The sequence below is a fragment of the Centrocercus urophasianus genome, unplaced genomic scaffold, assembly GCF_019232065.1.
Source record: "Centrocercus urophasianus isolate 14NV4802_14NV808 unplaced genomic scaffold, USGS_Curo_1.0 seq_282, whole genome shotgun sequence".
Lineage (NCBI taxonomy): Eukaryota > Metazoa > Chordata > Aves > Galliformes > Phasianidae > Centrocercus > Centrocercus urophasianus.
This window is the reverse complement of record NW_024884847.1, coordinates 842-27,089: the sequence shown is the minus strand read 5'-3', so window position 1 is coordinate 27,089 and position 26,248 is coordinate 842. Positions and strand designations below refer to the sequence as shown.

The 26,248-nt window shown below is 53.9% G+C and overlaps 1 protein-coding gene across 1 annotated transcript in view; it reads right to left on the bottom strand.

Moving 5' to 3' along the window:
• The window catches only part of WASF2 (WASP family member 2), a 25,716-nt gene extending 1,648 nt beyond the window's left edge, over nt 1–24,068 (bottom strand). The window contains exons 1-8 of the mRNA XM_042827507.1: nt 23,962–24,068; nt 10,623–10,776; nt 6,681–6,815; nt 6,018–6,171; nt 4,817–4,934; nt 3,596–3,726; nt 2,023–2,178; nt 1–327 (exon numbers count right to left, since the gene is read on the bottom strand). Coding sequence (XP_042683441.1) covers nt 1–327; nt 2,023–2,178; nt 3,596–3,726; nt 4,817–4,934; nt 6,018–6,171; nt 6,681–6,815; nt 10,623–10,752 — 1,151 coding nt within the window. The 5' untranslated portion in view covers nt 10,753–10,776; nt 23,962–24,068. The remainder of the gene's footprint in view (nt 328–2,022; nt 2,179–3,595; nt 3,727–4,816; nt 4,935–6,017; nt 6,172–6,680; nt 6,816–10,622; nt 10,777–23,961) is intronic.
• Between the last annotated feature and the right edge of the window lie 2,180 nt (nt 24,069–26,248).

The following is a 26,248-nucleotide window of genomic DNA, read 5'->3' as shown; positions in this document are numbered from 1 at the left end:
CCCCCCGGCTGGGGCAGAGGAGGGGGCTGCACGCTGCTGTATTCGGCCGCTGGAGGGGGCGGCGGTGGAGGCGGGGCAGCAAAGTCGGGGTGAGGTGGGAAAGAGGGGGGAGAGGGTGGCGGTGGGGTGCCTGGGGATGGGGGGGGTGGAGGAGGGGTGCTGCCCATCATTGGTGGTGGTGGAGGCGGTGCTGGAGGGGGAGCAAAGCCCGGCCTGGCCCCGGCGGGGGATCCGATCGGAGGAGCTGGCGGTGGGTGGCTCGGGCTGACCAGGCTGGATCTTTTGGTCCCTCCAGAACCAGAACCTCTTTGGTTGTCTACAGGATAGCTGTTGCAAAAGGAGAGACAAATAAGGCCGTTAGCTTTGAGGTCAGACCGTACAGACTCCATGTTAATGAGAATCATGTGTGTCTGTTGCAGCCCAGACAAAAATCTGACTTCCAGCTTCAGCTGGTGTTTCCATGAGACCTCGCTCCTCGGGTTTTAGTTTTCTTGCAGGGTTTCTTCTGGCCACCACCACCAGAACAAAGGAGAGCTTCTGGGGGCTGGCAGCAACGCTATCATCTGTCCCATCTCCCAGGCTGACAAGAACACGAGCCATCTCACCTCCCTGCCAGAGGCCAGGCGTCACATCTGAGCTCAGAGAAGCCTCTTGGCTTAAGAGCTCCTGCAGCACTGCTAGCTGCTATCCCTCCATGCTGAGGTCAGACTTCTGACACGCCAAGCAGGGACATCTACTGTGATAAATGGCACAGGGGCTGGCGGGTCTGCCAGGAGAACATATGCTCTCAGCACCTGCTAGGAACAGATCTCTTCGCTGGATTCCGTGGCTCAGAGCTGGAGCGCAGCAACCACGTCTCACAGCTCCCCGTGGGGAACGAAGGGATGAGCACCCAGTGTGCTCTCAGGGAGAACACCGAGTTCCCATCCATGGGAGCTGTGCTGCAGCAGAGAGCAACGCTACCCAGAAGGGACTGCAGCATCCTACGTGCGTGTAAAGGAAGCCCCAAACTGACGACATCTTGCACTGCAAGGCAAAAGAGGTTTGGTCTGTTTGCCACAGAAATGTCACAGTTTTTGGCAGTGCACAAACGCTGATCTGTGACAGACCACTGGAGATCAAACCTCACTCCCAGGATTCTTTAAAAACAAACCACCAAAACAAAACCAGAGAGGAGATCTCTGTGGCTGGGCAGAGATCTAAGGAACTGCATAAGGCAGCTTAAGCTTCATCTGAAAGCTCATTTCTGCTCTGCCCTAGAGGAACATGCTGCAGAGTGGAGTGCTTGGTCTCTCTGACACATCAGAAGAGCCTTTTCTGCAGCACTGCTGCCTCTGGATAAGATGGAGACAAGCGAACGCAGTCCTGTCTATCAGACATACTGTTAGTGCCTTTAAGAGAAAACAAAAAGCTGCTCTCTCATTTCAATCCGTGTCTCAAGCCACTGCCGGACCATAGTTCTCATCTCTGGAGGTGACTGGAAGCCACCGTTTCATCCGATACAAAGCGGCCACACTGAACTTCTGCTGTGGAGGAGCCAGCTGCTGTGTTCCAGTCCTTCACATTTTATTACATCTCCATCTTCAGCGCCCACATCGTGCATTTGTCAGAAATCACAGGGCAAATGGCAATAGCAAAGAAAATCACGAGTGAAAGATGCTCGTCGCACTTTGCAAGTGCAAAGCTCTCTCAGGAGTGTAAACCTACACACACGGGAAGAACTGCACTGGAAAAGAGGGACAGATCCAAGCCGTGCCACGGAGCCAGGCCATTAAATGTGACCCTGCTCTTTTAGAAAGCAGAACAGCTCTGCTTGAGTCCTCCTCCAAATCCATTCTCCCCTCCTGCACACAGTGGCTGAGAAGCGCAGAGAGAGGCTCTGCTGCACCTCCCTCCAGACAGGAGGACGCTGCTTCCCATCCAGCGCCCGTCAGGAAGTTCTGCTGTGCCATCTCACGTCTCCTGTCATCCTTTTACACCACCTACTACTCCCTGGTGACAGAAGGGATCCCGTAGGCTTACCTAAATTCCACCGGGGGCGGAGGCAGGCTGTCATCTGGGAACGAAGGAGGTGGAGGCACAATAGAGTCAGTCTGCGGCGGCGGCGGGTAGCAGTTCACCTCCATGCTTTCATTGGAGCCAATGCTGCCGTTCTGATACACCATGTTAGAGGGGTACCTGAGAGAGGAAGGCAAGCACTGTGTTTAAAGAGTTCAAAGCGACGTCTCAAACTCATTTTCCCCCTCGCTCACGAGAGCATCGCCTCTCAGAAGGGCTGCAGCATCACAGCTGTGCGGCGGTGGCACCAGTAATATTAACCAAGTAGATGGATCAACCTGCAAGGCTCAGAAATTAGGTTTCCTGGCAGGAAGGCTTTTCCCAGCACAGCTGGACCTGCCTCGAGGTGGGACCTTATCAACCACCACAACAGGGCACAGGAAGCAAAACCTGAAAGCAACAGTTAAAAACAAGAAGCCTCTATTTCTCAAAGCATCCTATATGAAGGATCACGTGCGGTTTACTCTGTGTAATCCTTTTGCTGGATACCCTCCTGCTCGGTCACTGCTACCATGTATCAGAACATGATTATGTATTTTAGCCAGCAACAAGAAAACCAAAAATATTTTTGAAGTATTTGATGATAGAAAAAAATAAAAGGGTGCATTTTGAGCAAGCTGGCCTCGAAAGGCTCTGAGCTACACTGGGTGTCATCAGTGACAAAAAGAAGAGCTACTGAAAAGACATGGCATGCCATTAAAAGCAAGCATCCCAACTGAAGCACTGCTCAGTGCAGCTGTTCAGGTGTCAGTGGGCTCATCTCACCGTGGGGCGAGGTGCTGCAACTGCTCCTCAGAAGCATTCAAACGCATGCATGCACTGATGCCAGAAAACAGAGGAGCAGGGAAAGGTGCTGTTGCGCTGCTCGATTCCTCTGCTAGAAACCAAACCTGTCCTCCTATTAAACTAAGAGCAAGTTTTATTTTTAGCTGGAGAGTGTGATTTAAAGAGAGATTTTTCTTGTATGAAAGGAAGCTGCGAGGAGCAAGCAAGAGAGAGGTGCATTGTGGGGAATTCAGTCTGCTTCCAGCCTAGCTGGTGTCAAAAGTTAAATGAATTCCCAAGCCAAAAGCACTAAAGAGAGATCTGTAGCTTGGAACACTTGGATGGGAGCTGCCCCCGCTCCAACTTCAGGGCGTGAAGAGCCGCTTGTGAGATCCAACAGAGCCATCACTGCACCAGCAGGCGCCACCCTGCTCCTCAGCACCAGCCCCAGAGCTCGGGGTGACGGACAGGGCACCGCCAGGGCTGCGCAGCCACAGCCTCTGTTCCGTGCCCACGAGGCAGGCAGACGGAGCAGCCGTGCTGCTGAGGCTGTTCCTGCCACCTTGTTCAAGCCGTGTGGCTCCCTGATTTATTTAGCAAATTCTAAATCCGCAGATGGATTTACTTTGGAGAATCTGATTAGTGGCAGTATCGATCCGCACTGTGCAGCAGATCTGGAGAAGCTGCAGAGCAGGGTGAACTGCATTACAATCACCACCACCTGCCTGCTACCCCTTGCTGGGGAGCAGAGCGGAGCCCTGGACTTGCTTACCCAGCAGGACCGTGTTTGTCCTTTATCTCAACGAATTCTTGCCCCATTTTCAGTTTCTCCCACTCTTCTTTTCGGGTTTTGATTTTCCGTGGGTTCACGTTTCCTCGGTTCGGATTCTCCTTTTTCTCTTTCTACAGGAGGAAAGGAAAGGGAGGAGGAATCAAACAAAAGCCTTATTTTGCTTTAAACTCCCTGGGAACAGGAAGGGATGGGACAGACCTGCAGCAGTTTCAAGAAAGCACATTCTCTGAGAGGGCCAAGATTTGTCACTCATTTTCCCGACTGCTGAAAGCTCCAACGTCCTCCCAGACAAAGAAGATGGAGCAGAGAGAGCAGCAGAAGACACCACCCAGCTCCTCAGCATGACGTCAGGGCCACAGCCTGGCACCACCACCTCGGGGGCAGTGAGAGCTCCATTTCCCCTCATCAATTCTGCTCTTGGCCTGCGTGTCAAGGCTGCCAAAGCCCACCACCGCCTCGCTGGTGTTAATGCTTGGGGTGTGCAGCCTCGTTTTCTGTGTTCTGACTCGTCCTAGCTCCTTCCTTTGTCACTCTGACACGGAAAGAGCTGCATCTGTTTTGATATTTGGGACTTTGGCTGCTGGAAAGCTAAATGAAGCATGCTCAAACTGAGGCTTTTATGGCGTCGCTTTCAGCATTGGTTCAAATCCCCCAGTAACCAAATCAGGAGCTTCACCTAGTGCTTTCAGCCTACATGGCTTTGCTAAGCCTCCTGACGGCCGCTCATTGAACATCGTGGCCTCTTCTGGCACTGCTGAAGGTTTTCTCCTTTGTTTTTTTTTGACTCTTCCACAGCAGAATTTATTGCAGCACTGGCAAAGCGTGGCGCTGGGGCAGAGGGGCTGGCGCTGCTTCAACACCCAGCAGACCCCCGTGCAGCACCACAACACAGAGAAGACTGACACAGCCCTGCTCTGCTGCCTGCATCAGCGCTGTCTGAAGACAAATTAAACCCTTCTAACAACACAAAGAAGATGGCATTTGGAAAAACAGATTAAGGGTATCCTTGTTGTCTTCTTTTTAATTAACAGCGATGAGAGTAAAGCAGATCAAAACTTCTCTGAATTGATCCCCGAAGAGCTTAAGAGAGTAAACCTCAATTTTGGATAGCAACTTTGGAGCCCGCAGTTCATTAACGCTTCCCACCTCCTCTCCCACCCTGACGTGCTGCTGAAATGGCAGCCATCTCCCATTTCTCACCCTGTGCTTCCGCTTCTCTTTCATAATATCCTTGGTGTCCTGAAGCATTTTCTCTTTCCAAAGGTCAAAGAAATAGGAAGGATCCGTGTAGAATTTAAGTGCCTCCTTGCCATCGTCCCTAGAACGGGGAGGAGAAAACGCACACATCAAGAGGCCAAGTCATGCAATTGTTTGCAGCCCAAAGAAAATAAAAGCCACCAGCCCAGACAGCAGATTAAAAGTCTGCAATCAGAAGGTCAAACGCTCTGCTCTCGCCTCTGTCCTCCATCTAAAAACAGGCAGCAGACCCACAGCAGCCGCCGCTCGTCCCAGCACTCCCACCTGCCATCCCTTCCACCCTCACACAAACTCTGCATTTCAGCACCTGAAGAACTCGGCTGCTCTGAGCAACCACCAGGAGAGCAGCAGGTCTCTCACTCCAACTCCCACTTGTTTGTGTTGTATTTTTGGTGTGAAAAAATCTCCTCCAGCCCGGGAACCCTAAATCAGAGCGGCAGCGTCCTTGAAACTCGTGTGTGTGCACACTCACTCTCCTACTTTGCAGTGCAGCTGCGTCTGGCAGAAGACAGCTGCCTCCAGCTATCTGTAATTACTTTTTACCTGTTCAAAAGATATTTATGGATGTGGGCTCAGTCTCTGTGTTCCGACCCCCTTACTTCTGCCACGGACAAGATGAAATGGCACGACAGAACCGCTCGGGAGATGGGCTCACAAAGCCCACCTAGGTCACATCAGAGGTCTCAGGCCAGGCATGGGAGGCCATGGGAAGCATCTCCAGACCTACAGGAGCCTGCTGCACCCACCTGGGTGAGAGCCACACACAGATGGATGCTCTGCAGTTTGCACTGCGGCTTTCTGGAAAGAAGCCACGGGGCTACAGTGAAGCACAAGAAAAATGCATCATCTGCACAACACCTAGCATGTTTATGCAGTGCAAGCCAAGCCTTGCCCCAAGGCAGTCACAAAAGTGACAGCAGGTAACCAAACGTATAATTCTCTAGCTATGCTCATTTGTACAGCCTCAAAAGCAAAGTTTCATGTAATCCAAAGGACGGAGATTTCCCGGCGGATCTCCAAATCTATTTCCAATTAAAGACGGCTACTTCAATACAGCAGGAGATGGGAAATGACCTCAGATGTTTGGGAGGAAGAAGCTTCCTCTGTCAGGGAACAAACGCCTACGGAGGTGCCGTGGTGTTACCTGTAAGGGGAAAGAATGTTGAGAGGTGGAGGAGTATTGCAGGTCCCATAGGTTTCAAGGACAGGCACCGGCAGAGAATCTCTGTCGAAGAGCTTCTGGTCCTGAGTAGTGGAGCTTTTGAAGGCCTTCCTGGTGTTAATGCCCTGCAGGGAGACTGTAAGAAAGAGAAAAGAGCAAGTGAAGAGCAGCTTGACCCAGGCCAACGGCACTGAGGATCAAGCAGCAACCATCTGACTTCAGCTGGAGTTGTTGGCGTGCTTAGCGCTCCTTCAGCTCAGGTTCTTTCCCCACAGATCTCTTGGGAAGCCCAGCAAGGCTCAGGCCGTGCTGTGACAAGATCTGCTGCTGTACAGACGTGGCTTGAGAGCTGCTGAGTGTTTTCAAACCCCTGCAACCAAGACTTGGGAAATCTATGGTACCCAAGTGCTGCAGGACGAGCTGCCACACAGATCTGCTAACAAGCAAATCTCTCCTCGGCCAGACGGACGCCCACGTGGCAGCACCGGGCCTTTTTGGGAGGAGTGGAACAGTCCCCCTCAGTCCAAGGGAAGACATTCGAACACCAGTCACAGCACCAGGCTCACCGTGGGGCCACGAATCAGCCACGCTCAGAGAGAACCTTTACAAAGCTCTGTCTGCAGGGACTGTGCTGCACTGCATTACCTTCCTCCTCTTTGGGATCCAGCTGAGTGACTTTGACTTGCAAGCGGTCAACTCTCTCGACAAGAACGCTCACCCGGGAGGCGAAAGTGTTGGCTTGAGTAAACAGCTCTCCAAATATGTCTTCTGCAAATTTACCTGCAATGTTAAAGCGACCACGTTACCCTCACGAGCCGCACCAAACCACGTGCAAACATGATCGCCCACTTTGTTTTCCTGCAGAAAGAAAGAAGGATGAACCGCACTTCTTTTTGAGTCTGCCAGGGTTGGGTGCAACATCCAGGAGGACAACGCTCCCTTCCACCAAAACCTGGCATTTCTGGGGGATCTTCAGGCCACGAAGAAACAACTGAGACATACTTTCAAGTCAGTGTTAAAGTAATGAAAAAGAGGGCTGACAACGTAACAGTGGTCTGAATCCGGATGGGTCTGCAGGTCCTTTAAGATTCACTGCTGTTCTGTTTATTAGACAAGACAACACAGACTTTTATTGCTCTGGAGAAGCTCAAAGGCTCCTGGTCTCCAGCAGGCCTGCCTCCAGGGTAACTGGCACATATTTACAAGCTCAAAGAGCTCTGGAAGCAGAGAGCAGACCCAGTCCTTGATCCTAAAGCCTGAGCTATAACCACAGACAAAAGCACTGACCCTTTTGTTCCTTCAGGTGGCAGTGTCTGAAAAATTGATGCATTCACGTTTATTCTAAATCAAAACCAAAAGGGAACTTCTCCAACAGGAATGTTCTCTCTGTAACAGCTTGGGCTGCCCAGTGGGCTGTGATGACAAACATCATCCATCGTCTGGATGGTGAGAGCGCCTTGGGGCTTGGATCAGAAGCTTGCTGCACCACTTACAAGCCTAACAAAAAGAAGTCCCCTGTCCTTAAGAGTTTAAAATCTACATATACAAGGAGAGGTGACCACAGGTGGACAGAGATGGGTGAACTGAAAGAAAAAGAAGCTAAAAGGAGCATCATCCTTAAAGCTCCGCTCTCCAGCATTACCTCAAAGTGGGCAGACCCCAAATAACCAGGCAGAGGACAGCACTGACGGGAACAGACGGGGCACTGACAGCAGCCAGGCCCACCGAGTTTCCACTGATGGGAAACATTTCCAGCCACGGCTGCTGAGCACGAGGCTGCTCCCAACCAGCCGTCTGGTTCTGCGAGCGCAGCGTCGTATGGTCAGCAGTTTGTTCTGGAATCTGTTACTCCCAGAGATCCTCTCCGACATTCAGGAAAGGATAAGCAGTGAGAAGCCAGACGTTACCAGCAATGTTGGACAACGTGGCTGGCTGCAAGGAGTCACGCAGGAAAGATCCCCTCCTATGAAGCACGGCAATGGCAGCCACCAGTGCCTGCGCAAACCCTCCCAGCAGGGCTGAGCTGACACCCATACTGGAGGTTGCTCCTTCCTCCCCCCGTTATCAGTGACTCGCTCACAATGCCACGCAGTTCTCCTTACGCCGCCAAGCACGGAGAACAAGGCAGGTTAAAAATCAACCTCCTCCACCCCTCCTGGTGGCAGTGCCAGCTTCAAGTGCCTGCAGAAGGCAAATGCTGGATGTGAACTTCAGCTGACCTCCTCCCTCGGCTCTCCTGGACAGCACTGACTCCACATATGCTCTGCTAACAAGCCCAGCTCTCCCCAATCTCCTGGGGAGGACTGCAGCCCTGGAGACCCAAGGGTGGATAGCTCTGACTGCAGCCAGGTGCCACGAGGCACGCTGTGCTCACCACCAGCACCAGCCCTCCTGTTTGACCAAAGGAAGTGAACACTTATCTCCGGGATAATTTGTTGCCCCTCCCAGCAATAGCTCATAAAGTTGTAATTCGGTTCTGTGTTAAGGAGAACAGAGAATCATTTCCAAATTTCACAAGGAACTCCAACCAGTAGAAGGGAAGATACCAAGTCTTTGGTTGCAGCGCTGAGTGGCACATCAAGCATAAAATAACACAAAGAGCATCGCACGTGGTGTCCTTAACTCTGCCAGGAGCAGGGATGGTCTGTGCTCCCTCACCTGTGTGAGTGCAGCAGTCCTGAGTCAACATTCAGGATCTTGCGTGCGCCTTGGTGCTCCACGTGCAGTTTCAGATGGGGTAAGGCAGAGATTAATTTTTGGTTTAGTTACTTTGACTGTCGCCAACTCACCATCAGAATTACCTTTGTCATGCACTGGCAGGAAGACAGACAGTGTGATTCAATAGGCCTCTCCACCTTTAGCTCGTGGATTCTATAGCACTGCCAGCTTACACAGAGAGCTACCAGCTGTGATAGTAACGAAGGGTAAACTCACTGGAATATGAAAGTTTGACAAGATTTATGTTTGCATCTTTGTAAAGAGACTGTGGTGCACTAGGCATGGCTGATTATTCACTTGACAGAGCTGTCACAGCCTACTGAACCTGCTTCGCATTCCTGCAACGCTCAGCGTGCGAAGTAGGAGTGGATTTCTTCCTCCAGAGTAAGAGAGGTAAAGGAGGGAGGCAGCAGTTTGGTCACCTGGGTGTGAGTGCTCTGCAGCAGCGAGTCTAAATAGCTTCATTTACAACACTGCTGACCCCAGGGATGCGGATAAGGGATGGTGCTCATCATCCCCCCTGCATGCCCTGCTCCCCCTCATGCAGGGAGGCACGCAGGGTCAGCTGGAGCCATCTCTCCTCCAGGTACCCGGCTGCACCACGCAGGCGTCCCAGGGCACCTTCCAGGAAAGGAGCCCAGCTGCAAGTTGGCTCCCTGTGCTTTGCTGCCTCCGCTGAGGCAGACACAGAGAAGCTTTGAATATCTGAGCTGTGCAAAGACAGCCTAAATCTGCAGGATCTCACCGGGGCTCTGTCACACCAACCCGCCGCATGCCTTTGGACTGGGATTAGCTTTCTGTGCAGCTGAGATCTGCACAGCTTTACTGCCTCCTTCCTCCTCATTTCACATGCACGAGATGGATTTTCCTCGCATTCCACAACCCTCTTGGCTACCAGACCCACCAAATTACCAACAAGGTGAGCGGATGCACAGGTCCTGCCATTGCAGTGACATTTCCACAGCCCAAAACAGAACGTGGCACCGACTGGCAGCCATCACAGGCCCCGATTTCAGTGGCAGCCACGGTTTTCACTGCTGGAAAGAGGCTGTAGCTGAGGTTCCTGCCACATTAGGCAAGGAGCTTACTTTGCAGAGCAAGCAGAAGCGCTCGCAGACACCACCGCTAAGCTCAACAATATATTAGTTTGATTCTCAAAGACTTGCTTCAAGGGTAAAGGTGGCTAATCAGAAGCCAGAGCATTTCAAGGCAGTACGGAGCCATCCCACAGAGACCACAATTAACTCTTCTCTCCTCCCATGGCACGCAGGCCCACGTTTTCCCCCGGCCTTTCCAAGGCTATGGGGCAGCCCACCGGAGAGCTGAGCTTGGTGCTGCCATCTGAATGAGCAGCCCTGAGCCCCCAGTGCTCCAAAGGCAATGCCTGGGGACTTTGGGTCTTGCAAGGTAGCAAACAGCAGGGGCAAACAGGCTGCTTCTGCACGGGCACTTTAATTATCTTTCATTAAAAAGAAGACTACTTACACGCCACAGCTTCGGCGCAGTCAAGCTCCATTTAGTAGCGCACGCAATTAGAGGCACATTCTCTGACACAAGATCCTGGCTGCTCTGAGAGCCTCCCATTTTACAAGCCTGAGTTGTGCTCCATCCTTCCATCTGCAGCTTCGCCGCAGCCTCGCACACACGCACGCACACACATGCGCACACCCCCTCCCCGGTTTCTCCTAGATGGGGAAGGCAGTGGGACCAGGGATATGAAATTAGCATCGGATTTCGTTAGGAAAACATTTTAGCATTACCCGGGGAAGGCAGATGGGGGAGAAATAGGAACACAAGAGTAGAAAGGGAGCTAAATAAAGAGCACTAGCGACTCCTGAGGGCAACGCGCAGGCTCGCCATGGTACTCACTCAGGCTGCCCAGCTGTCGAATGACATTTGCCAGGGTGATGTTGGTCATGCATTCCAGCTCGCTTCGAACGCTAGGCAACGTCTGACGGCACAGGTGCCTTGGCTCAATGTTCCTCGTTACTAACGGCATGGTGGACCTGCTTCAGGCACTGTTCTGAAAGATGAAAAACAACCCAAAAAAGAAACAGGAAAGGATTACTCAACCGCAAATTCCAGGCACACCAGAGCCATGGTGTTCGTTTTTCCTGCTCTCAAATGGCTTTATTTATAAGCCTCCTTTCCCCCCCCCCCTTTTCCCCGACCTTATAATACTGGCTCTTCAGAAATAAAGATCCCGCTGTTCTGTGACTCGCAGTGACAGCAAAGTCCCACCGGCTCAGGTATGGAGGCAGCGATGGAAAACTACACAGCTTCGCCCCCACGCGAGGTGCTGCCCGCGTCGCCGCTGCTCCCTTCCTACCCATCCGCAGCCTCCTGCCTTCCCCGCTCACACACAGCATCTCGGCGAGCCTCAAAACCCTTCTTCAGGAATTTGTTAAACCCGAGAGCGATGGCTTTGCTTCGACCAGAGGACGAGGGCAGGAGATGGGGGGGAACAACGCGCAGCTCCTCCCGCGGCGGCACGGCGCGGCTCTGCCGAACAACAGGAAGCGCTCGCAGCTGACCAGGAAACTTTCTGCTGACTGTTCTCCATCCTGCAGGCTGCACCCAACGGCCCTCAGGAAATCCCCCAGGGCTGAGGTTTACACGGGCCATTGTTTTTTGTGCTGGGGCCGTTTAATGGTAAGGGAGCCCAAAGCGGGACAAAGAGCTTTCAGGCGCAGGTCAGCCCTTCCAAGGGACAAAACTCTCCTCTGCCAACAGGCTGAAGAGTCCAAGCAGCAAACATCCCCCCTTCAATGCCCGCCCCTGAGATGGAGGGGTGCCTTGCTAAGCAGAGCTCGGAGCAAGCGGTGCCACAGGCCTGAAATCTTCAAACCTCAGAGAAAGCAAATACAGCCCAACTTTGTGATTAATTTAGAAGGGGAAAGAATCACTTTTCTAGGTCAGCTGAGGAGCAGCCCAAGAGAAGCAGCCAGCTCCCATGTGATAGGCATGCTGATCTGCCCGGGCTGGGTGTAAAAATAAAACAGGAAGCTAACAGCTTGGGGAACATGGCTTCCTGTCACCAACAGCAAAACCCAAGAACCATAAAAAATCAGCTGTTTGCTCTTGACTTTGAGCCACCCTTTGATAGTCTCTGTGGCAGCTGGCAGCTTATCTTTGAGGTCCAGGAGTCCTTCCTGGATGCTTTTCTATCAGGGTGTTAAGAGGAAGAAGTGGGCATTATCCCTCCTAATTACCTCACAAGCCAGATTTTGAATTGCTAAATGTGACCCATTAAGGCAGAGGAGTTGGAGTGCTGCAGCGCAGGGCTATCTCCTGGACAAGCAGATGGAGGATGCCATTTTGAGCCAGGGACGGCGTGCGCACAGCCCTGCACCAGGGACAGGGCCCCAAAAGCATAAACCTGGGGGCAGAAGGGAGCAGGGTTTGCCTCCAGGTAAATAAAAGCTGTGCTTCTCCAAGGACTGAGGTCTGCGCTGCTCTTTGCTGTGTCCAAGCGCTGCAGCAGCCGCTGTAACTGCTGAGATATTTAAAGAACAGGGTGAACCAAGGAAGGACTCTGACCTTCGCTTCCAAACACCCCGTGTTTTATTGATTACAGCCCAAGCCCTGCAATCTTTTGCCAGCTTTAGCGCTTTAAGCCAGACAAACTTTCCCAGCTCCCCCCAGACTGCGGTCTGCAGCTCTCATAAACAAGGCAGCATTTGCAGGCTGCCTGCATCGAGCTTCTCCCTCGTGCTCCCCAGGGCTCGGTGGGATCTGCAGAGCTGGGACAGACACCGAGCCTGGGCTGCAAGGGAGAGAGATGCGAGCGTGCATATGGAATAAAGGGCAATAAAACAAACCAGCACCAACAAAAACCACCCACAAAAGATGATAGCTGTGCTGGGTCAGAGAGAAGCGCTCCTCTCTGCATGTTATATAAAGAAGAGGGCAGAAATGCAGAGCAACACCCCCAAACACCCCAGCAGAAAGACCAGCCTCAAGGACGCCCATAGCTACACCCTGTCTATTCACTCCCTACCCCCAAAGTGTTTGGTTTCAAAGCCTGTTCTGCAACTAAAGGCAAAGAGTAGCGGTGCAAATCGCCTCTTTACAACTGCACTGCACAACTACAGCACGAATCTGCACCAGTGCAAGACAGCCAGCAGCGATAAGGGCTAAGAAAAACACTCCCTTTATAGCCTGGCTCATCCTGGCAGCCACCCCCACCCTCCCAGCACAGCCTGCCACACTCCACTGCAGAATCAGGAGTTTCGCCCTTGTGATGGCTCCGACAGCACAGCAGTGCTGCTTCTTCCCAAGGCAACGGGGCCGGCCCTGCTGCCCCCAACCCCAGCCAGGAGCTGGCAAGCAGCAGTGAGACGTGAAGGCATTAACCCTGCAGAGCACTGGAGATGAGGAGGCAGGAAGGACGGGATGGCAGCAGGCAGACAGCCCTGTGCTCCCGCAGCAGCGCTGGGACGAGGCACTGAAAGCAACGCTCCACCTCCCCTCAGCTTTGAGATTTCAGGTGTTTTCACAGCATGGAGAGAGGAAAGCTGGGACCTGCAGAGCCCAGCAATAAGAGCAGTGCCCCCGCAAGAAGGAGCTTCCCTGGAGGACCTCCTTTTTCCCCATCCCCTTTGGTGGGAAGGGATGGAGATAACAGCTAATGGGCTCCTGTAAAACCTTCATGCCTCATGAGTAGGTGGGACAAAGATTAATAGTCTGGATTGGAAAATAAGTGGTGTGTTTTGAAAGCAGCAGCCGGGAGGGGCAGGAAATAAAGCGTGGAGAAGGGAGAACGTCTGAGAGCAGAGGGAGAAGGAGGAAGCAAAATGCTGGAGACAGCACGAGGTGAGCAGCGGGGGGCAGGGGAGGGACGCAGAAACGAAACAAGGAAGGGACAGACAGAAAAAAAGCTTTCCAGGAGGTTCTTGCTTTTATTCTTTAAGAGAGTCATTAAGAAACTGATTGACAGCACGCTACCAGCAAGGGCCATCCAGAGCTGCTTTCCTTTCCATAGTCAGGGCATGACAGCACAGCAGTTTTCCACCCCAGCTAGCCAGAGTGGTCATCAGGCATTAGTCGCTGTCACGTAACCACAGCAGACCATATATTATAACTAAATCCTGCCATTCAGAAGCAAGTTAAATGAATTGTGAGGCCAAAAATAAAATTAAAAAAAAAAAAAAAAGCCAACCCTTATCTTTTGGGCAAAGAGAAGCATTTCCACTTGCTCGTTAATCTGAAGATCTGACTTGCTGTAATGCCAGTTTGGGGTGCATGCGCTGCAGGGGGCACAGAGCACCTCCCCAACCTTGCTGCAAGCAGGGAGGACACAGAGTATGGTAAAAGCAAAGTGCCTCTATGAAACTTGACTGTCTGCAACAGATTTGTAACGAATACGGAGGAAAAAAAGCAAGGCATCAAACTGAAAGCAGCTCGAGCTGTGAGTGAGGAAGCGGGGCGTTCTTTGCCGGTTGGAGAGTGGAAGGGAATCGCGGCTCCTGTGCCAACCCCACCAACGTCGTGGCATGCAGAGATGCTCAGGACAGCCGTCCTGCTACCTGCCGTGCTGCACACCTTCTCAGGAACAAGGAGGAAGGGTTTGCCTCAAGTGAACCAATGTTTTTCTCTCCCTCTCTTGCAGCAGAACATCCCTACCTGCTCCAGGCAAGCATTTCTTCTCCAGTCTCTGAGCCACGGCCTGAATCACAGAAGGCTCCAAGCTTTGTTATGACAGCAGTGACTAAAAGCCGAGGCACCCAGAGCCCAGCTTTCCCCATGGCCTCCCCCCGTGTCCAGCAGGGCGCTGCCAGCATTCCTCATCCTTTCCCCTCTCCCCCAAAGCGCTTACACACACATTGCTGAGCGCCGCTCACAGCCCTAAGCCAGCCCGGAAAGTTTGCTGAGCACGACAAAAGCTGTGCAAGGCAAGAACCCCATCCTACATTCCTAGCAATCCTCCAGCCACAACCGGCACCTCGCCATCCTTCCCTCAGCACCTGTGCTGCACTGCATGCACCAAGCCTCAGACTCTTCGCTCTGCTGCAGGAAAGCGGGCTGTGCGCACGCTGCTGCCCATCCGAGTCCCTGCACCCAGCACAGCATGCAGGAACGCCTCGCTCACCACATTTTAACACCTCACACCCCACATTTTAAGTGCATTCTGACTGTGGCAGTCATTCCTGCAAACACTTTTGGGTGCTGGGGAACAAGGGTGGCCAAGCACGGGCCGGGAAAGGGAAAACAAGACCACAGCGTGCAGCTTTTGCTTCTCCTAATGCAGCACTTTGAGGGAAGCACAAGGTACATTTAAGACAAGCACGCTGCTGTAGGGTTTCTCATTGACTGCTCTCCCCAGGAGCTCTGCTGTAGCGGATCACACAGGAATCCTGGTTCTGGATTAGAATCAAGCACAATTGGTTTGCTTCACACACGAGCCGCCGCTCTATAGAGCCCTCACACAAAGCCACGTCTTATTGACTATTTTTAATAAAGAGGGCTGGCACAGCCAAATTGGAGCATTGTTACGAACAATAAAGGAGACAGACTTTGATTACAAGTATTGGGGAGCAATGCAGGGATGTTTTAGGATTGAGCATTAGCTTTCCAACGCGAGTTCTGTCAACTGAAAACAGCAACTCGGAGCAAATAGTCCTTAACAAGCAGTTTGGAGACGAGCAGAAAACAGCACTGCACAGCAAGAGAGGAGCTGCTTTCTGCATCTAGCACAGGCAGCACAGCAGTGCGGGGAAGGCAGGCAGGGCTGCAAGGTGAGATGTGTGTGCAGTGCACACAAAGAGCTGTAAATAACAGCCCAGCTCGACACGGAGACCTGGCAAGGTTCTTCTCGCCGGTATCTGACCGGCCAGCATAGCATTAGTGGGAGTCACCTGGGTAATTCCCTGCTCAATGTGACACACCACCTCTCAGATCAGGGACCATCTGCAAATAAATCTGGACCCCGGCAGTGAGATCATCTGTCACAGTGTCTGGTGCGGCACAAAGCACCCAGGGAGGACAGAACCCATTTTTAGGGAAGGGGAGGAAGATGGAGCTCGATGTTTTGGGTCCGTGGGGGTGAGCAGCCACCGTGCACACAGCAGGGCTCACAACACCACAGCCAGGACACGAGCAGGCAGCGAGGGCAAGCATAGCAAGAGCCTTGGAGAGAGCCTTCCGGAGTGCCATGGGGGGACGAGCTGCAGCAGCAGGCTTGGGAATGAGGGAGGAAGGAGATAATCAGATCTGAAATTCCCATCAGTATGAAATGAGACTTAACTCAGGAGCTTGCCAACGCAGACTGACTGTTCTTTCTAATGTCTGTGACAACTCTGCCTCAAATTTCAAGCTTCTCTCAGCAGTAACTACTCCCCCATGCAGCTGTAATGGCCAGAAAGAGACTGGCTTTTATGTAACCCCAAAAGGCGAGCAGAAAGGGAAGCAGCAGCCACACACACATGGAGAACTGGGGTGGGGGGGGGGGGAAAATCAGCAGCAGGCTCTGCTGAGTGCTCAGGGCGATATCCAAGCTCACAATGCAGCCACACAGAAGTGGGATGCAGCAATCAGAAACGCTACGCTTCCACACTCAGAGAGAGACCCAGCAATCAGTGCTGCATCCGAGCAATAGGGAGCAAAATTATAGAGCAAACTGCCATGCGATGCCACAAACTCCATCCTGCCAGCTGTAACAAGGATTCATTCCCAAAAACGCGTCACGGGCTCATCTGTCATTAAGGGCCCAGCCTGCCAGCAGCTGAGCAGCAGTCAGCAGTGAAGGGCAGCTGCAGGGCTGCTTCCTCTCACAGTGGTCTATTCTCCCCGTGAGCCGCAGGGGAGACGCACAGTAAATCCCCACCACCTCCTACCACTGCAGCGTGCTGCTTCCTCAGCCCCAGCACACACAGCTTTCCCAAAGCAGGTCCTACCCAAAGCACAGAACCCCCAAAGCACCCTCCATGCGTTACCACCCCACCTCAACAACCCCAGGGTGCAGTGCAGCAGCCTTACCGAAGAGCCATGCAGGCAAACAGCCCGGGGCAGGAGCAGCACTGCACTCTGCCAGGGCTACGTTCTGACATCGGGAAGCATCAGCTCTGCTCTCAGAGTAACAGCATTGTACAGCATGCCATGGGGCAGCAAACAGCCACGCTGCTTTGTTGGAAAGGGGCTCGCTGGGTGCTGCTGCTCCTGGGGAACACAGCCACCCCCCACCCCCCTGCCAGGCCTCTGCCTGGCTGCAAGCAGAGCCAGCTGGCTGACCTCGACATTTTTCACTCCTGAAACCAAGCTGTTGCCCTCGTGGATGCTTTCATTCATTTAGCTGACCAAGGCTTTAAACAAAGAGGGTCACCCAGCGCTCCTATGGGGCACGGGCAGAACGAACGCATCGAAATGGAACTCCAGGAGAGATGAGCCAAGAGAAAAGCAGCTCGTGCAATTAAAGAGAGCCGTCAGAGGTTTCATTCTCAGAATACGGAACTATTGATTCAACAGGAATTAAAGCTCAGAAGCAGAGAGGTTTCAAGGTCTTTGCTGTGAGGAGACACGTCAGCAGGGACACCGGGCTCCTCCAGCGCGCGCTGCTCCGGCCTCGCTGCCTCCTAGGAACCAGGAGCAGCAAAAGGAGCAGAGCACTCCCCATTAAACCTAGGAGTGATTCTGGCAAGGACACGAAGCCAGCGGCACCACGGCCTCCATCAACAGGTGGCTTCGGTGTGCTCAGAGCCACAGGAGCCCCTCTGCGGCTCTCACTCAGCCCAGGAGCACAACTGCAAACACCACATGCATTTCAGCCTTCCTCCTCAGCTGATGAGCCCCATCTCAGCCCCCACTCCTTTAACACACGCTCAACTCATTGGATTAATGGAGGAGGGTAGGAACAACCCGGTTCCAAGTGTTTTCCATACAGCTCAACTGCTCTTTCAGTTTCCACTCACGCCTGGATAATTATATCACAGCTCCGAGTGCCCCCACCCTTCTGCTGCACTTGGGGAATACTGCAAAGATAAGTCTTTTCTTAATTATTAAATGTAAATAGCTCATTAAATATAATCCAATTACTTTAATTGTAAGAAAAAGGAAGTAATTACAATATGTACATGCATTCTTGCCTGAACATTTTTGAATATCTTAAACGAATCTTTGCAGCATTAATATTTTAAGTTAACCTTTGACACGAGCAAAAATAAAGAGAGAGGCCCAGATGTTCTGCAGGAGCGTTGTGTGTGTGCTGGGATTCCTGTCACAAGAAACCGAACTGAAACAACAGGACAGCCTGGAGCATCTGAACTGAAACGGTTTGCAAAGGGCACCTTAATGAAGTCACAATTAACACGTGAGGTTTTTCGGCTGCAGGAGGCAGAAGCGCTGTGTGATGCTGCATTCGGAGCCCTCATGGGGTTTTTTTGGGTGTCAGGAATTGAGAGATGGAGAAAGGAGATGGATGGAGGGCAACGCATGCATCCATGCTGGGCAGACGAGCCCCCAGCCCAGCGACCCCAAGCCCCGATCCTGGGGTTCTGCTTCCCCATTCCAACAGCTGCTCCAGCAGCGCAGGGATGGATCTGCACGCTGGGCACACTGGATGTGGTGATGGCCTCCTGCGTAACCCCGTGGGACAGCCTGAAAAACTGCTTCCATGTCGTGTTCTGAGCCCAGCAGTGACCTCACCTCAGGTAACCTGCACCATCCTGGGCTCTGCCTCACCCCCAAACCACTGCAGAGAGTTTGAAGCCTTCATCCAGCTGATCTTTGCGGCAGAGATGAGGCTGCTTTAGGGATGCTAAAGATGCGAGTCTTTCTATCAAAGCTGTGTGATAAGCTGCTTTATGGAAACCTCCCACCGAAGGCAGAGCCTACAAGTAACCCTGATACAACACTCCTCCTCACCAGCAACCCAAGGGCCATGCCGTGCATGCTGCGTGCCTCCAGCTCCACCTGGAAGGGGAAGTGGCCGCTACAGAAGGTAAAGGTTGGACACAAGCAGCATTCAGAGCCACACGCCTTCCTCCAGCACACCATTGGCTCAGCAGCTGTTGCCATTCAAAGAAGCAGGATCTGGGTGTGTGCACCGTTCTTTCTTTTTGTGCCTGGTTTTGTTGGGCTTTTTTTGCAGCTGCAAGGCCAAACCCACAAGCTACACATGAACAAAAACAGGGTGCCTGAAAGGGAACTCCTCCTGCTCCGGCAAGCACTCAGCGCGCTGTGCTGGGCTAAGGGGTGGTCGGGGAACTTTCACCCATCCATTCAGCCAGGGCTGCCGTTCCCCCTCCCTCTCAATTAAATCCTATTTTTTGCACTCCATGCATGAAGCACGGCCACGCCAATACATCAGATATTGTGGCTGATAGCCTTCTCTGAATGCCACTTCAAGCCCTCCAGCACGGAGCCGCCTGAAAGCAAAGCATCATTCATTCTTTGAGCAGCAGAAAAAGACTTTCGCCGCGCGGAGTTGAAGCGAGGCTCTCAGAAAGAAGGAAAGGGCATCCAGTGAAAGAGGAAACGAGAAATTAAAACCACATTCAATCTTATTAGCGGTAATACAAGAGGTCAACAGAGTGCTCTGCAAAACCGTGCAGCGTGAGAGCAGATTTAGGCAGAGCTCACTCCCATGCAGTGATACCAACCAGCCTGGCTGCTGCACGGGGAAGCAAAGGCTGTGAGCAGCTCTTGCACGGAGCCAGATGGAAGGGCGAGGGCTGGAGGCATTACCTCATGTATGCTAACAGCACTGGGCTGGGAGGAACCTTCCCCCTCCTCCTCCTCCATCTGAAACGTTTTCTCTCTCTCGGGATTTCCAGCATCTTATAAGCGAAGCCTCTTTGAAGCACCGCAAAGTGGCGTTGCTCATCACTGAGGTAATGATAGTAAATAAGCTCCAGTATTTTGTTGAGCCTTTTCCTTCTGCTTTACAAACAAAAGGTCAGAGTCATTAGCCCAGTTTGATGAGGAGGAATGGGAGCTGGCAACGTCGCTCCGGAACATCACAGGAAATATCAGCAGCAAACAGGAAACAGAACCGACACTGAGAGCCACTCCGGCATCGGGGGACATGGAGCAGAGCAGGGCCAAACCACAAGGTGAGCGCAGAGCAGCCGTCCTCCCCACTGAGCTCCTCCATCCGAAGAGGAACGCCGCCATTCAGATCCACGTGTGGCAAGAAGAAGGTCTGTGCTTCCTATGGGAACCGGCCAAACGAACCAGCACCGTGCACACGAAATGAGCGCCTCCCGTCAGGAAGGTCCTCTGACTGCAGACAACGCAGGGGAAGAGCTCAGCTCTTACTGAGGACTTCCCAGCAGAAACCAAAGTGATCAGCCCACGCTTCAGCTTTGGTGGAGTACGAAGGAATCATCGTTAGCACAGCGACCTGCGTGCTGTCCCTCCCACCCTGCAGCACACCTTACCATGCAGAACCGAAACCTCCCAGCCTGCAGCCATCTCAGAGCCGCAGTGATGGAGCAGCAGCAGCCGCCTGCCATGTAGAAACTAAGCCTTAAGAACAGCTGCCAAGCTGTGCCACCTCGCAGGCAGCTCCCATTCTACTCTCCAGGGCCACAGAATCACAGGGTTGGAAGGGATCTCAAGGATCACGGAGCTCCAACCCCCTGCCACACGCAGGGCCACCAACCTCCACATTTAATACCTGCCCAGGGCTCCATCCAAGCTGGCCTTGACCACCTCCAGGGATGGACGGGGCATCACAGCCTCTCTGGGCAGCTGTTCCAGCACCTCACCACTCTCATAGCAAAGAACTCCACCACAGCATCCCACAAAGCCCCAACTTCTCCCACATGCAGGTCCAGGGCTCAGCACGCAGCGAATGCTCTGCACCGCCTCATCGGAACACTGAGCTTGAGGGCTGGGAAGGGACTGCTGGGAGGAGAAAATCCTGCTGCCCTTCGGCCAGAAAAGCAAACCATGCCTGAACCAGGACCAGGCCTCATTCCAGCCCCGTGCAGAAGCTCCTGCTCACGTTGTGCCCTTTGCAGTGAAGCCTCCCATCCACACAGAGGAAACGCACGGCGCCCTGATTGCACAGGGTTGCAGAAATACAGAGGAAGTAAATGCCACCAGGGTGGTTCTGCTCTGAGCACTCATTTGCTTATTACCCAGAAGCCACCTCCACAGTGTTTATAAATACCCCCGAATATTTAAATAAACGTTAATCTGCTGTAACCAAGGGCCTGATCTCACAAATATTTACCCTTGCGCAGCTGGTACAGACACACAGCTCCTTCCTGGGGCTCCCAGAGGAATGCTGCTGGATGCAGCACCCCATCCAGAGGGGCTGGATACAGCTGCATCCCCCAGGGCTGAGCACCACCAAACCCACTGCCAAAACAGAAACCCTACACTGGGAATGAGTCTGGAAAGCATGCAGAGAGCAGCGATCCAGAAGGATCAAAGCATCTCGCACTTGCTGGATCCTTCCTTGTTGCAGTCCATCCCAAAACACCTTCATCTTCACCTTTGTTCACCCATCATCATTTACAACAAACAAACAAACAAACAGAATTTACCAATGTAACCATGAGCACATGAGGCAATCGGTGCAGTTTTAACCCCTCCGCCCACACTCTGTGATTATCTAAGCTTTGTGAATGAAATCAGCTTTTCCTAGCCCAGCCCAGAAGAATGAGATACATCCCAAGTATGCTGAGAAACTGGGCTGGCAGTTATCACAGGGGTTCTATTATTCATCGTGAATCACCACTGCCTGCAAACACCTTCTGAACCACGACTCCAAAACGCACCGCTCTGCTCAGCGCCGCGTTATTCACGAAGGAAACAGCCTGCTGTGCTGCTGCAAGAGAACACAGGGCTACAGCAAGAAGCACGGCTGAGCCCACGGGCCAAGGGGAGGAAAAGCGTTCTGCTGCTCCTTTGGTTTCACAGGGCTGGGAGCAGAGGTTGAGAACAGTGAGATGAAGCAGGACCTTGCTAGCATCGCCCTGCAGCAGCTTGGGAAAGCCTGAGCAGCAGCACAGAGCTTGGAAAGGGGGGAATTTGGGGCATTTGCGTTTTGAACTTGCTGCAAAGCAAGAAAACAAACAAACAAAACACATTTAAGTTTTAAAGCAGTGCAAACGTGCAGGAGGAAAAGCTGGCATTCAGTTTGCAATCAGAAGGCTTTCCCTTACAGTTCACATTACGTACAGCAAGGGAAACCTGCTCTCATCTGCACACAGCCAGGTTCTAGAATCATAGAACGGCCTGGGTTGCAAAGGAGCACAGTGCTCATCCAGTTCCAACCCCTGCTGTGTGCAGGTCACCAACCAGCAGCCCAGGCTGCCCAGAGCCACATCCAGCCTGGCCTCGAATGCCTGCAGGGATGGGGATCCACAGCCTCCTGGGCAACCTGTTCCAGTGCCTCACCACCCTCTGGGTGAAAAACTCCCTCCTCATATCCAACCTAAACCTCCCATCACCAATACAAGGTGATGGGTCGGAGGGCAGAAATGCTGCGTTTGATCCCTGCAGTTACCAACCTGCCCAGGAAGATCCACCAAACACCAGGCTTAGGTGGCCTCTAAGGCATGGGCAACACTCTCTCATCCAAACTCTGGAAGCACAGTCCTCACAATGGCAAAGGAAAGAAAACAAAAGCATTCTGCTCGCTGCACCCCAGCTCTGGGATCAAGCTTGTCCTTGGCTGCGACTGCAAGCAGACTGTCAAAGCCACTCTTATCAACGCACTGCCTGTGCTTTCAGTGGGCAGATGTTAGCTTTGGTTTGCTTTTAACTAAGTTTTGGATGAAACTCTATCAGCTTTGATGACAAAATCCCACTCGAGGTCAACGCGAGGCAAACCAGGGTGAGAAACAGCGCTGCGCAGCGCTCACAACTTCTGCACCGCTTCACAGCGACCCGTCCTGCAGACGTCTCACACTGATGGAAAACACAACCAGTCCCCCTCCTCATGTGACCTTCAGTACTTCCCACAAAGTTATGCTGTGCATCAGCTTTGCCACAAGGGAACTCGCACACACACACACACTGCTGGCTCCTTATGTCCTTCGCTCCCAACTTTTCCGTTCTCACAAGTCCCAAGGGAGGACACACGAGTGTGAGGGCCTGGTAAACCACGGCTCTGCGCGAAGCAGGTGGATTTAATACAACTTTCTTACCACTGATCTTATTGCATGCCCACTAACACCTGCAGCACTGATGGCTTGATGTCACCGGACAAATGAAGCTCCTGAAGGCCAACCTGGTGTTCTGCTGCTCTCTTAACCCACTGTATGGCCCCGCCAGCAGTCTGATCAATGGGAAAGCATGCAATCCCACTGCTGCTGCTGCTAAAGAAAGCAGAACAGCAGTGCCAAACGTGAAACTTACAGAAGGGACAAGCAGAAGAAGCTCTCTGGGGTCAAATAAGAGCCACGAGGGAAGAGCTGCCATCCCTTACCTTTCACCAAAGGCTGTCTGCTATTTGTATCCCAAAGGAGCAGCCCCAACACGAGCCTAACTACCAGCGAGGCACAACCCTGAGGACATTCACCAGCAACTTATTCCACCTCTGAAAGGAGCGCGGGCTGAGGTCAATGCCAGGTCAGTCAGTGCCTCTGACCAAACTTCACCAGATCACACTGGAGCTTTCAAAGCTCGTTTAGAGATGGAGGCTGAGAGGAGGGGGCATTTCCAACACCATGGGGAGGGGGGGGGGAAAGAGTTACGTGTGCTTACGGGGCTCCCACACCTCCAGGAGGCGTTAAGGCAGGAGGGAGGGAAGGAGGCCCGCGGGGTGACAGCACGGCACCGTGCAGCAGCAGCAGCCCCCAGCTGGGCACCGGGCGTTGCTCTGACACGGGGAAAAGCCCGGCGCGCTGCTCACAGCGCCCTTCCCCCGTGCTGCCGTGAAGCCGTGCAGCACAGCCCTGCGCGGCCCAGCACCACCGGCCCGGCCCGGCCCGGCCCCCCCCCCCCCCCCCCCCGGCCCCCCCCCCGCCCGGACTCACAGCGAGGCCTCCAGGCAGCCCCACGCGCAGCCCCGGCCCCCCCCGCCCCAGCGCAGCCCCCCTCCCCTCCCCGCCGCTCCCGGTTCCGAGCCGTTCAGCCCCCGGGGGCGGCGAGGCCCCGGAGCTCACTATGTGGCAGGAAACGCTGACCGCCTCAACGCAATAGCTCACTATTTAGCAAGGGCCCAGCGGCCCACCCCAACGCCTCCGCCGCTCTCCTGCGGGACGGGGCGGCCAGAGAGGGCCGGGGAGCCGCCACTCAGCCCTCTCGCACTCACCCCACTCCGGTGCTGCTCTCTCAGGCCCCCCGGGCTCGTTACCACCAGGGCGGGCCAGCCCGGCCGTCCGCCATTCCACAGCTCCCCCTCCCTGCCCTGACCGGGCCTGGCCCCGCCTCCTCCCGGCCGCCGGCCCGCGGCGCCATTGGATCACCGCCCAGAGATACGGCCCCGCCATTGGCTGAGGGCGGCTGTCTATCAAAGGCGCCCTGCGCCACTTACGTACGAAACTGGAGCAGGAGGGGAACCCCACCCAAGGAGCCGCGCAAAAAGAGTAAACAGGGCGGAACGTACCACGGGGAGGACGGGACGGGGGGGGTCCGAGCGGCTTTGGAACGCGTCCCCGCGACGGGAGGGAAAGTCGCGACAGCACGAACAGTTAGAGCACTTTCAAAAAATGACTCTGTGTTCTGTGTGGCGAGATCACGGCAAAACTCTGTGCGACTTTGGAGGAAAAGCGTCTCTTTTCCACCCTCTCCTCCTCCCCCCACCACTGAGAGCCGCACTTGGGTGTTGCCTTTCGCCTCTATGGTCTGACGGCCTGGGAGGAAAGTTCCACCTGGGGGAGTGGGGGTGTCACACCAGGGCGGGGGTCGGGGGAGGAACAAGGGGGGGTATGGGGGGGATAGGGCTGGGCTGGTGGGTCTTGGAGCTAGGGACCAACCCAGAGGGTCCCATGCACCATGCGGGCCCTGGGACCAGGCTGGGGGGGTATGGGAGCTGGGGGTACCAGGCTTGGTGATACCCAGTGTGGGGGTATTGGGACCTGGAGGTATAGGGAATGGGGGTACTGGGAGCTGGGGGTACGTGGGATGGGGTTGCTAGGAGCATTGGGGTACCCAGTATGGGGGTACCAGGCCCAGAGGGTATGCGGTATTGGGGTACCTGGTATGGGGGTACCTGGTATGGGGGTACTGTGCTTGAAAATACGTGGCATTGAGGATACCAGACTTAGGAGTACTCAGCACAGGGGGTATCAGGCCCAGGGCCATCCAGCTTTAGGGGTATTGGGTCCTGGGGGTACCCAGCACTTGACACAGTGAGCCCTGGGGGTACCCTGTGTGGAAGGGCCAGGCTTGGGAGCATCCAGCATACAGGGCCCAGGGATACCCAGCACTAGGAGTGCAGGACCTGGGGTGCCTGGCACTGGGCCCTGGGGAACCTTAATTTGGGATTACTGGGTCTACTCAGCATGGAGATACCAGGCCCAGAATGGCTCAGCATGGGGATACTGGGCAGTAGGGCGCTTGGTACCGGGGGTACCGGGCACAGGGGTACCCTTGAGCCTTGCTCACCATCCTGCTGGTCCTCAGCAGGGTGGTGGCAATGCTGGGGACCCCCCCTTCGGTCAGCCACACAGCACGGGTTGCTATAGAGCAGTAATCCTCCGCCTGGAGGAGACACCCTCGAGGGGGGGGAGGAAGAGAGTGAACAAAGATTTCCATTGTCCCAAACTGCGGGAGCAAATACTTGATCAAAAATTAACAGCGCGGTGCACCGCTGCCGCAGCGCTTCTGTCTGTGCACCTGGAGCATTAAATCTTTCTTCCCCTGCCTGATTACAAACAGGAACGCTGGGTTCATTTCTGCCTGGAGAAGCTGGAGGCGAAATGAATGGTGTGAGGTGCAGGCGGCTCTGCTGGGGGCTTTAAAATGGATTGCTCCCAAATCCAACCAACCCAGGTATTGCGGTGCTGGACAGCAGGGTCTCACCTCCACCACTGCCTCCTTTCACACCTCCTGGTTGAGATGGGCACCTGCACATGTTGGCAGTGGCTCGTTCTCGCCTGTTTTGCACCTCTCACATGCACAGGCCCTGGGATGGGATGCTCAGCTGTAGCCCCCACCCACCACCAACGTCCATGGGTGCAAAGACATGGGGTGGGAACGAGGACGGGGCCTCAAGGAGCAGCTGGAGGCTGTGGGCTCCAGGTTTTCCAGGCTGCCAGCCAGCCGTTGCCTTGAAGAAGATCTGCTTCTATCTCAAGGTGTCACAGCCTCAAGGGAACCACCTAATCTGTATCTGCGCTGCAACCTTTATCTCTCCCCGCCTGTGTGAGAGGCTCTGTTTATAGCTGCCGAATAATACCTGCTAAATTGCAGGATCCAGCCCCCCCGCCGTACCCCCTGACACTTGTTTCTCTGCAAGAGGGATGCTCTCGCCTGCCAGGTGCTGTTTTCTGGAAAGAAATGATGCTCTGGGGGCCAGGGACAGGCAGCCAGGCTGCTCCTGCCTCTTCCGTGGGTGGGCTCCAGCAATGTCCAAACCCCCACTCACCTAAAAGGGC